Source organism: Oncorhynchus masou, chromosome 24, assembly GCF_036934945.1.
Source record: "Oncorhynchus masou masou isolate Uvic2021 chromosome 24, UVic_Omas_1.1, whole genome shotgun sequence".
NCBI lineage: Eukaryota > Metazoa > Chordata > Actinopteri > Salmoniformes > Salmonidae > Oncorhynchus > Oncorhynchus masou.
In genome coordinates, this window is record NC_088235.1 from 83,271,502 (window position 1) to 83,283,536 (window position 12,035).

Consider the following 12,035-nt stretch of genomic DNA (forward strand, 5'->3'; position numbering starts at 1 on the left):
AATTTAGTCAATCCCTGTTTTGCGTCTCCACGATTGAAGTGGTTACCATGTTTGATTGAGTCATCACTGAAAGGGGTTTATCAATAGAATTGTATGAAATGTACAAACACACACACACACACACACACACACACATACTGTATATACACTGAGTGTACAAAACATTATGAACACCTGCTCTTCCATGACATAGACTGACAAGGTGAATCCAGGTGAAAGCTATGATTCGTTATTGATGTCACCTGTTAAATCCACGTTAATCAGTGTAGATAAAGGGGAGGATACAGGTTAAAGAAGGATTTTTAAGCCTTGAGACAATTGAGACATGGATTGTCTATGTGTGCCATTCAAAGGGTGAATGGGCAAGACAAAGTATTTAAGTGCCTTTAAGTTGAGTGTGTCAAGAACTGCAATGCTTTCCCATGTGTATCAATAATGGTCCACCACCCAAAGGACATCCAGCCAACTTGACACAACTGTAGGAAGCATTGGAGTCAACATGAGCCAGCATCCCTGTGGATCGCTTTTGACACCTTGAAGAATCCATGCCCCGACGAATTTAGGCTGTTCTGAGGTCGAAAGGTGGTGCAATGCAAAATTAGGAAGGTGTTCCTCATGTTTTGTACACTCAGTGTAGCTCATTCATAGGGGTTGTTGTTAGCCATATGTAAGTCAATGGTTGTTACATATTTACAACTTTACAGAGCTTACAAAATAACATTTTAAAAATACTGTACCCACTGGACACAGACATCAGTTTAACGTCTAGTTTAGATTTACATTCGGTTGAGTTGTCAACTAACATGAATTCAACTTGAAATCAACACAAAATGTCACTATGCCATTGGATCTAGGTTAACAGTTGGGTAAAAAAAGAAAACGCCCTTACATGGATTACTTTTTACAAAACCAATCAGTTTCCACATTGATTCAACATCATGTGGAAACAATGTTAATTCAACCAGTTTTTGCCCAATGGGTAGTCTGTACACGAGACGTCACTGTTGCCTCTGACAGTTTATGAATATCATGTGCATGCCAATTTCTTTGTGTCAGACCAGATAGGAATAGGACTTTGAAAACATGTGTACAATGTACCAAATTATTTAACATCTTTAGGGGGGATTTCTGGTGGGTTTCCAAATATGTGTTATTTTAGTAAGGATTCTAATACAAAACACAGCAGTAAAAAGAGGTAGATTAAAAAATATATATACAGTTGAAGTCGTAAGTTTACATACACTTAGGTTGGAGTCATTAAAACTTGTTTTTCAACCACGCCACAAATTTCTTGTAAACAAACTATAGTTTTGGCAAGTCGGTTAGGACATCTACTTTGTGCATGACAAAGGTCATTTTTCCAACAACTGTTTACAGACAGATTATTTCACTTATAATTCACTGTATCACAATTCCAGTGGGTCAGAAGATACACATACACTAAGTTGACTGTGCCTGTAAACAGCTTGGAAAATTCCAGAAAATTATGTCATGGCATTAGAAGCTTCTGATAGGCTAATTGACATAATTTGAAACAATTGGAGGAGTACCTGTGGATGTATTTCAAGGTCAACCTTCAAACTCAGTGCCTCTTTGGTTGACATCATGGGAAAATCTAAAGAAATCAGCCAAGACGTTGGAGGGCCAGTAGGAGGCACTCTTTCCTCTGGTCTAAAAAAAATTAATATCCCAATGCCCCAGGGCAGTGATTGAGGACACTGTCCTGTGTAGGGTGCCGTCTTTCGGATTGGACGTTAAACGGGTGTCCTGACTCTCTGAGGTCATTAAAGATCCCATGGCACTTATCTTAAGAGTAGGGGTGTTAACCCCGGTGTCCTGCCTAAATTCCCAATCTGGCCCTCAAACCATCACGGGCACCTAATAATCCCCAGTTTACAATTGGCTCATTCATCCCCTTCCTCTCCCCTGTAACTATTCCCCAGGTCGTTGCTGCAAATGAGAACGTGTTCTCAGTCAACTTACCTGGTAAAATAAAGGATAAATAAAAAAATAAAAGACATCAGAAAAAGAATTGTAGACCTCCACAAGTCTGGTTCATCCTTGGGAGCAATTTCCAAATGCCAAGGTACCATGTTAATCTGTACAAACAACAGTACACAAGTATAAACACCATGGGACCACGCAGCCATCATACCGCTCAGGAAGGAGACGTGTTCTGTCTCCTAGAGATTAACGTACTTTGGTGTGAAAAGTGCAAATCAATCCCAGAACAACAGCAAAGGACCTTGTGAAGATGCTGGAGGAACAGGTACAAAAGTATCTATATCCACAGTAAAACAAGTCCTATAATCGACATAACCTGAAAGAAGAATGAAGCCACTGCTCCAAAACCGCCATAAAAAGCACAACTACGGTTTGCACTGCACATGAGGACAAAGCTTGTACTTTTTGGAGAAACGTCCTCTGGTCTGATGAAACAAAAATAGAACTGTTTGACCATAATGACCATCGTTATGTTCAGAGGAAAAAGGGTGAGGCTTGCAAGCCGAAGAACACCATCCCACCCGTGAAGCACAGGGGTGGCAGCATCATGTTGTGGGCGTGCTTTGCTGCAGGAGGGACTGGTACACTTCACAAAATAGATGGCATCATGAAGTAGGAAAATTATGAGGATATATTGAAGCAACATCTCAAGACATCCGTCAGGAAGTTAAAGCTTGGTTGCAAATGGGTCTTCCAAATGGACAACGACCCCAAGCATACTTCCAAAGTTGTGGCAAAATGGCTGAAGGACAACAAAGTAAAGGTATTGGAGTGGCCATCACAAAGCCCTGACCTCAATCCTATGGAAGATTTGTTTGCAGAAAAAGTGAAAAAGCGTGTGCGAGCAAGGAGGCCTACAATCCTGACTCAGTTACACCAGCTCTGTGAGGAGGAATGGGCCAAAATTCACCCAATTTATTATGGGAAGCTTGTGGAAGGCTACCCGAAACGTTTGATGCAAGTTAAACAATTTAAAGGCAAATCTACCAAATACTAATTGAGTGTATGTAAACTTCTGACCCACTGGGAATGTGATGAAAGAAATAAAAGCTGAAATAAATCATTCTATCTACTATTATTCTGACATTTCACATTCTTAAAATAAAGTGGTGATCCTAACTGACCTAAAACAGGGAATTTTTACTAGGATTAAATGTTAGGGATTGTGAAAAACTGAGTTTAAATGTATTTGGCTAAGGTGTATGTAAACTTCCGACTTCAACTGTATCTATGTCTAATGCTCAATACGTTGTTTATAGCAACTTTTCTTTTTTTCAATCAAAAGAGAATACTACATTCTGTTAAATGTCTCAAATTCGTCAGTGCATTCATTTCAGTAATGCACAAACTGTTAATCTTATTCATATTAAAATGTAATTGCTCTCATAGAGGTAGAACTCCACACATAACAAAACTTGACATGTTCCTAACAGTTTCTGTAATAACATTGTAATACTCTTTGAAAAACCTGAGAGAGATTCAATTCATACATGTGTTATAAAATGACCTAGTTTAGTTCAGTTCACACACAATGTGATTTATCCCTGAAAAGGGTGTAGGTTATGTAAACAAACTCTACAAGCCCCCTGAAATGTGGTTGTGATTCAGCCCCACATTTAAACAAAGCTGTCTTTTTTGTTGAAAGTATCTCAGTACTCGTCACTATAGACAAGCATGTAATCATACCAAAACACAGCTAAATATAAAAACATGTTGTTTTTTTGTTTTTACCCCTTTTTCTCCCCAATTTCGTGGTTTCCAATTGTTGTAGTAGCTACTATCTTGTCTCATCGCTACAACTCCCTTACGGGCTCGGAAGAGACGAAGGTTGAAAGTCATGCGTCCTCCGATACACAACCCAACCAAGCCGCACTGCTTCTTAACACAGCACGCATCCAACCCAGAAGCCAGCTGCACCAATGTGTCGGAGGAAACACCGTGCACCTGGCAACCTTGGTTAGCGCGCACTGCGCCCAGCCCGCCACAGGAGTCGCTGGTGCGCGATGAGACAAGGACATCCCTACCGGCCAAGCCCACCTTAACCCGGACGACGCTAGGCCAATTGTGCGTCGCCCCACGGACCTCCCGGTCGCGGTCGGTTACGACAGAGCCTGGGCGCGAACCCAGGGACTCTGATGGCCCTTAACCACTGTGCCACCAAGGAGGCCAAAACATGTTTTTTTTACAAACACCATTTGCAGAGAATATCCTTGCCCATACAGATGTAGGATCTTAATTTGACCTATATTGTAACAGCAAAATAATCCTGCAGTAATAGGATTTTAACGTTTAGTCCATAATGTTGCTTGATCGGTGATTAGGCTATTATGCTGGCCAAAAGTATGCTACATGAAAAGCAAAATACTGTTAATATAACTGTTGGTTTTCAGTGAATTTATGTGAACCAAGAAGCTCATCTGCATTTCCTGCAATGCAGGAAAATTCTCAGCAAAAAAAGATTGATCAAAATAAGATCCTACATCTGTATGAATGCAAATAACAGATGGGTGAATTGATCAAAATTCACACAAAATGCATACAAACATACACACATTAATGACCTGAGTGGCATTGATTCTATTATCATATAAAATAAGAAGCAAACCAATGGATTGCAGCCATTTCTCAAACTGAGTCACTGCTAAGTACAAAGAAAGGCACTGCATTTTACACTTTCTCTGCATGGCACTATAGACCACATTTCATCACCAAAGCCTTCAAGTTGTCTCTTGCAGAAGTTGATGTTCTTTAGAATATTTTCTGAGTCTTGGTGGTTCCTTTCAGAACAATGTAAGGCAACCCCAGGACCCAGTTGTCATTGGGCCAGTACTGAAGGCTTGGCAGGGAGTTGGGTATCTCATAGTTGGCATCCAAGTAGGCTATCAGGGTGCTTGCGTAGGCTACAGCCATCACAATCAGAATGTGCCTAGAGAGTGAATAGACACGTCAGTTATACATGGTTTTGTTTGTGATTCACAAAATCAAAAAGAAAATTGTTCCATCTAACTTCTATTAACATCATTGTTGTTGTCTCCTCTACTCTTACCAGATGCCATGCAGGTAACAGAAATTAAGCTTTTGCCAGAAGCTGCATCCGAAACGATCACTGATCCAGCAGGAGATGGCCAGCACCCACAGGCCAACAGCAGACCAGCATAACCGCAGCACCTTCGGGTCAGTACAGCTGTGTGTGAGGAAAATAAAGGGAGAGAGAGAGAGACAGAAAGCAGTTATTTGATAGCAGTTATCAGACAGTGGAGTGATAGGCAGTAATGTACAGTGCAATAATGGGAGTTATTGCCTTACGTCCTCATCTCCAGACCCAATGAGTAGATGATGTGGAGGGCAAAGCAGTTGAGGAGGTAGGCATTGGCAGTGGGTTTGACAAAGGAGCATAGGGTGGTGACAACAGTTATCATCATGACCAGCCGGGAAAAAGTTGTCCTGCAGGGGGCGAGAGAGAGGGGGTTAGGGGTGGGTAGGAGACATAACATTAACTTGAAGACAGTTGACAGGTTTCACATGGCAGCACAGAAAACACTGGAAGGTAAATAAATGGGGACTATTAAACTAGGGGCTAGTTTTATAGTTAAATTGGGATTATCTTCACACTGTCTTAACAGTGTTAATGGGAGAGTCATTCAGAATGCCAGGGAGCCCCTCTCTCCCACTGGCTGGTGAATATAGCACACTGTGCAGGCTGCTCCTGGCCTGGTTGTCCGGCTCCTGGCTTAGTATGGCTTCTGTTTCAACCTAGCGTGCCCTGTAAAAAGATCCTGTCGTTGTCTCCTGCCTTATTAAAAGCCTACAGTACGTACTGCCGTTTGGTCCATACAGAAAGAACAGCCACATGATCCTGTAGCAGGGAGATCTAAACACACGTGGATGCTGCTCTATGGTTGCATTAAATAGAGACAGGAAGGCAGCACGCGGTACCCTACTTCCAATATTCACAGACAACATTTTGTCTGCAGAAGCCTCGACCAGGAGCAATGGTGACCAACCTGTCCTTGATGAAGGAGGGGAAGAGCCTTCGTGGAAACCAGAGACCATAGCAGAGCCCCAAGACCCACAGGATGGACAGCTCATCCAGCATCTGGCCCATGAAGCTCAGGGTCATGTGGAAGTAGGCAGAGAACAGACCTGTAGGGAGGGGAAACATGTTAATGCCCCGTTCCTAAATGGCCCCCAGCCCCTACCCAGTATCAATTGGGAAGAGGTTAAGAGCTATTATTGAATTCAGAATGAACTGAAAGCACCCTGATGAGGCCACCCTTGAAGTGAAGTTATAACTGAATGAAGGTTGGCCTGCTGTTTGGAAAGGAGAGTGAAGACACACCCACAAAGATCATCATGGTCCAGACCAGGTGTACCGCTAGGTTCCTCTCCCTGGCGTAGGGGTGCAGCAGGTACAGCATGATGGGGGAGATCACGAAGAAGAACAGGCTGCTCATCTGGAGAAACAGAAAGGACTGTTCTAAAATAAGGATTCACAATGTAATGCTGTGTGTGATGCACCTGTCCACTACATCTATCATCATTGTTGCCATACAGGATGGTCCACAACAGATACAATTACAAGAGTACAGCAGACAAGTGAGTTGCAATGTAGTTTCAGAAAGGTACATTTCTCAGCTGGATATTGTAAGAAATAAATCATGTACACGTACAGTGTTGAAGTACTCCACTATGTGTTCAGAGTGCCTGTAGTTATCCTCACACCAGTCCAAATCGGAGCTTTCATAGGCGAACAGGCCTGTCATCTTCTCACTAGAATAGAACCCTGTGGGGGAGAAAGAAAGAGGCCGTTATTTTCTGTTGCATTCAGAGCTTCCAGCATAGAGCACAGTATGACTAACCATGTGGATGTAGCCTTTTTCAAAGACTCCACATGCTGATCCACTTTTTGAAGACGCCACATGAGGGACTGGCTTTAGTGAAATGTCAGTTGTCTGTTTTTTAAGCAAATATCCAGGAGTGGATGCCTTAGCATGGGCTTCTTCAATCACAGTCACCAAAATGGTTGCTTCAGTGTTGCTTATGTTGTCCTGAATTATAGTGCTACATCCAGCCGCCTGTTGGATTGTTAGCAGCATGAGTAAAATGACATATTCAATGATAGTAAATATAATTGAAATCAACTATGTTGTTCAAATATGACATTTAAATGGGTTACAAACAGAGTAGGATGGCCTGTCAATGCTAAATGTTCTCAGCTGGATATCCATCCATGTTTTATCCATCCATACTGCAATCATGGCATGCTTTAAAATAATTGTCTTTGAGCCAAAGCAAATATTATCTTAACATTGTGTATGCAAGTAGGTTGCAAGTAGGTTGGAAGTAGGTGGCATAAGACCTTGCATTGAAAGACTCAAGAAGACAAATCATCGTCGTGAAATAATGTCATCATCAAAACATCTGTAACCTGTTGTTATAACTTATATATTGTCAACAGAACAGCACGCGTTCATATGGAATGCATGCAGACACTATATGACCACCATCTCAGGAGACTAGATAACATAAATATAGAGCTTACCTGCCATGTTGTAATCCAACCACAACTACTCAACTACTTTCCTCTCCAAGTGGCAGGTGGATTTTAAGTCGGGGCCAAATGCTCCCGATCCTGTTGCACGAGTCTTTACTGTGACATCACGCCCTGGTGTGGCAAGAAAAGCCACTGTGAAACTGACATTCCTGGTGCCTTTGTGATATTACAACCCGTCAGTTCAGAATTTGGATTAAAGTTGAATGCGAACCAAATGCACATGGGTGCATTTTACGCATGAACGTAAAACCTGATACCCAACCTCAGCAACACGCAACGCATGATCAAACAAATTGAACTAAAACCTACCATATTACATTACCATGATTACATTATTCCTTATTCGCCATCCTTTGTTTGAAATTATAGTTTTAGAATAGACCGAATACACACCTAATGGCAAAAGCTGTGGCTATTCATATTCTCTATAGCCAGGTGTACCAGCGGGCATGGCACAAGCACACGAGCGGGAGGCCACATTGGTCATATGTCACCTCAATGCCCTTTGCTTTTGACGGAAGGCATAGGTAGCCAATCGTTCCTTACCCGCTGTTTGCCATTGCATTATTTATGTATTCTAGAAGCAAGAACATTCCTGACAATGTTAATTGAGACAATTGTGCTATTATGCCATTTTACAAGGAGGTGAGATGGCAAAACTACAAATCAGTCAAACAGCACAGACACCTGGTATATATATATATTAGAAATCAAATCAAATATGGAAGTCATTACTTCAACATGGATTAAAATGCATGTATAATCCCCACACAATCCCAACATATTGCCATTCATTAAACAATGAATATAGGCCTATGCTGGTTTGGAATAGGATGAGGCCCAAAGAACCCAGACAATTCTACAGCTGTATTTTCATTTTAAGAAGTCAGGTTGGTGATATAAAGCTCCACGGGGAATGAGGTCAGAGTTGAGACCAGCTCTACTGGTCTGTCTGTGGATCATCAGAATAAGCAGGGAAATCCTGCTCAGCAACTACACAGTCTCGTTATTGTGACCTCCACAGGTACTAATGACAATACTCAATTATTGAAGCAGTAGCCTACCTTGTATGTTTAACATGTACCTCATAGTATGGCTGTATTCATTGAGTATGTAGTCTGCTCATATGATTTATTTATTCAGACAAAGGGTACTGCTATGGGATACCCTATGGCTCCTAACTGTACTCATTTGTATGTGGGTGACATTGAGAAACAGTCCATTCTTAATCTTCTCAAAAATGTTTTCTTGCCTGACATTACAATGTAGAAACCGTACATTGATGATATTTTTGTTCTATGGAGGAGTGATGCAAAACAGCTCCAGGCATTCCATGCTTTTCTAAACTCTTCTGAGCACCTGAGATTTACTATGTAATCTGACATGTGTCAATCAGTTTCCCTGATCTTCTGATTTTGTGTGAGGATAATGTTCCAAACACGGATCTTTACATTAAACCTACTGATCCTAATATTTTGTTTATGGCTGATAGTTGTCACCCGCTTCCCTTGAATAACAGTTTGCGCTACAGCCAATTATAGCGAATCAAACGAATTTGCAAAGATTTCGAAAGAAATATGGCTGACACGCAAAGACAATTCAAGGAGAGGGGTAAAAAAATGGTCAGATTAATACTGCCTTTGAGAAAACTCAAAACAAATCGAGACATGATCTATTTCAAGGACAGTCTGGCAAAAATAAGCATTCTTGCGTTCTTAGGGTGCCGTCTTTCGGATGGGACGTTAAACGGGTGTCCTGACTCTGTGGTCACAAAAGATCCCATGGCATTTATTGTAAGAGTAGGGATGTTAACCCCGGTGTCCTGGCTAAATTCACAATCTGGCCCTCATACCATCATGGCCTTCTAATCATCCCCAGTTTACGATTGGCTCATTCATCCCCCTTCCTCTCCCCTGTAACTATTTCCCAGGTCGTTGCTGTAAATGAGTCAATTTACCTGGCAAAATAAGGGTGAAATAAAATTAAATAAATACCACTTACTATTCAAAGTGCTCTGAACAAATTAAGGGAAACGTTCACAAACATTGGCACATTCTAAGATACGATGACAGTATCGCTAATGTGTTTTCGGACTCTCCCTTGGTCGTATTCTCACCGGGCAGAAATCTCAGAGATCAATTGGTAAACTCCGAAGGGCCGTTCTTAAGCACGACGCAACCTGGAGTGCCTGGATACAGCCCTTATCCGTGGTATATTGGCCATATACCACAAAACGCAGAGGTGCCTTATTGCTATTATCAACTGGTTACCAATGTAATCAGAGCAGTACAAATAAGATTTGTCATTCCCATGGTATATGGTCTGATTTAGTTGATTGGTTATCTACTGGTTATTCACTAGGTGCGGTGCATTCGGAAAGTATTCAGACCCCTTGACTTTTTCCACATTTTGTTACGTTACAGACATATTCTAAAATGGATTAAATAAATAAAAATCCTCATCAATTTACACAATCTACCTCATCAATCTACCCCATAATGACAAAGCAAAAACAGTTTTTTTTTATTATTTTAGCAGATTTATAACAAATAAAAAACAGAATTACCTTATTTACATAAGAATTCAGACCCTTTGCTATGAGACACAAAATTGAGCTTAGATGCATCCTGTTTCCACTGATCATCCTTGAGATGTTTCTAGAACTTGATTAGGAGTCCACCTGTGGTAAATTCAATTGATTGGACATGATTTGGAAGGGCACACACCTGTCTATATAAGGTCCCACATTTGACGGTGCATGTCAGAGCAAAAACCAAGCCATGAGGTTGGATGAAATGTCTGTAGAGATCAGAGACAGGATTGTGTCCAGGCACAGATCTGGGGAAGGGTACCAAAACATTCCTGCAGCATTGAAAGTCCCCAAAAACACAGTTACCTCCATCATTCTTAAATGGAAGAAGTTTGGAACCCCCAAGACTCTTCCTAGAGCTGGCCGCCCGGCCAAACTGAGCAATCGGGGTAGAAGGGCCTTGGTCAGGGAGGTGACCAAGAACCAGATGGTCACTCTGACAGAGCTCTATAGTTCCTCTGTGGAGATGGGAGAACCTTCCAGAAGGACAACCATCTCTGTAGCACTCCACCAATCAGGCCTTCATGGTAGAGTGGCCAGACGGAAGCCACTCAGTAAAAGGCACATGTCAGCCTTTTACTGTCATGGGAGACTTGTCAAGACTGGGAGACTAATCAAGACTGGGAGACTAGTCAAGATCGAGGGAAAGATGAACGGAGCAAAGTACAGAGAGATCATGGATGAAAACCTGCTCCAGAGCACTCAGGACCTCAGACTGGGGCGAAGGTTCACATTCCAACAAGACAATGACCCTAAGCAGACAGCCAAGACAACGCAGGAGGGGTTTCGGGTCTCTGAATGTCCTTGAGTGGGCCAGCCAGAGCCCGGACTTGAACCCGGTCGAACATCTCTGGAGAGACCTGAAAATAGCTGTGCAGCGACGCTCCCCATCCAACCTGACAGAGTGTGAGAGGATCTACAGAGAAGAATGGGAGAAACTCCCCAAATACAGGTGTGCCAAGCCTGTAGCGTCATACCCAAGAAGACTCCAGGCTGTAATCACTGCCAAAGGTGCTTCAACAAAGTACTGAGTAAAAGGTCTGAATACTTATGTAAATGTGATTTTTTTTAAATTGTATTATAAATCTGCAAAATCTTTTTTTTAAAGGTTTTTGCTTTGTCCTTATGGTGTATTAGGTGTAGATTAATGAGGGTGGGAAACTATTTAATCCATTTTAGAATAAGGCCGTATTGTAATAACATGTGGAAATAGTCGAGGGGTCTGAATAATTTGTGAACACACTGTATACACTTTTCTACTATGCATATTCAACACTTCATATTGTCAAGACATGTTTTTATACAACATAATTGGTCAAAGATGGAACCACCTGCTGCATGCTTCAGTAACTGTTCCAAAAACTACTGCAAACTGCATCCACACATTGAACATTGTAATGGATTAGCATTTCCATTCTTAACATGTAAAGCTCCCAGTTTCAGTCAGTGCTCACCTGCTGGACCAGTCCTCCCAGCTGAAGAAGAATCTACTGCACCCTCTCCTGACAACACATCATTCATAGCCATAATGAAGACAGCATTCTTCAAGGGTTACGGGACTTTGAAAAACAAGGGTGCATTCCAGGGTTCATTATTGATAGCTAATCATGATATAAGAATGTTGGATTAGCATTAGCCTTCAAGCATTCAGTTTCATTTAGTTACACATTGCGTCAAGGAGACAAAAACAGTATATCAATCATTTCTGTATCTATAATAATTGTCTTTATTATGACCACTGCCACATGACAAAACTATAAATTCTCTGTTCATTTGTTAACTTCAAGGTGAAGTTATTTTACAACCCATAAACTAGTTTTGTAACGAATTCAACATAGCAGAACTATTATTTGTAATTACAAGTTTATAACATCAAATAACCATGTA

The 12,035-nt window shown here is 41.5% G+C and overlaps 1 protein-coding gene across 1 annotated transcript; it reads right to left on the reverse strand.

The window, feature by feature from the left end:
• Positions 1-3,431: 3,431 nt before the first annotated feature.
• On the reverse strand, positions 3,432-7,654 carry acer1 (alkaline ceramidase 1). Its single transcript, XM_064935285.1, has 7 exons — positions 7,547-7,654; positions 6,675-6,787; positions 6,344-6,458; positions 6,009-6,147; positions 5,311-5,448; positions 5,051-5,188; positions 3,432-4,930 (listed from the first exon to the last, which is right to left on the reverse strand). The coding sequence occupies exons 1-7, from the start codon at positions 7,551-7,553 to the stop codon at positions 4,753-4,755; spliced, it is 828 nt and encodes a 275-aa protein (XP_064791357.1). The 5' UTR covers positions 7,554-7,654; the 3' UTR covers positions 3,432-4,752.
• Positions 7,655-12,035: the final 4,381 nt, after the last annotated feature.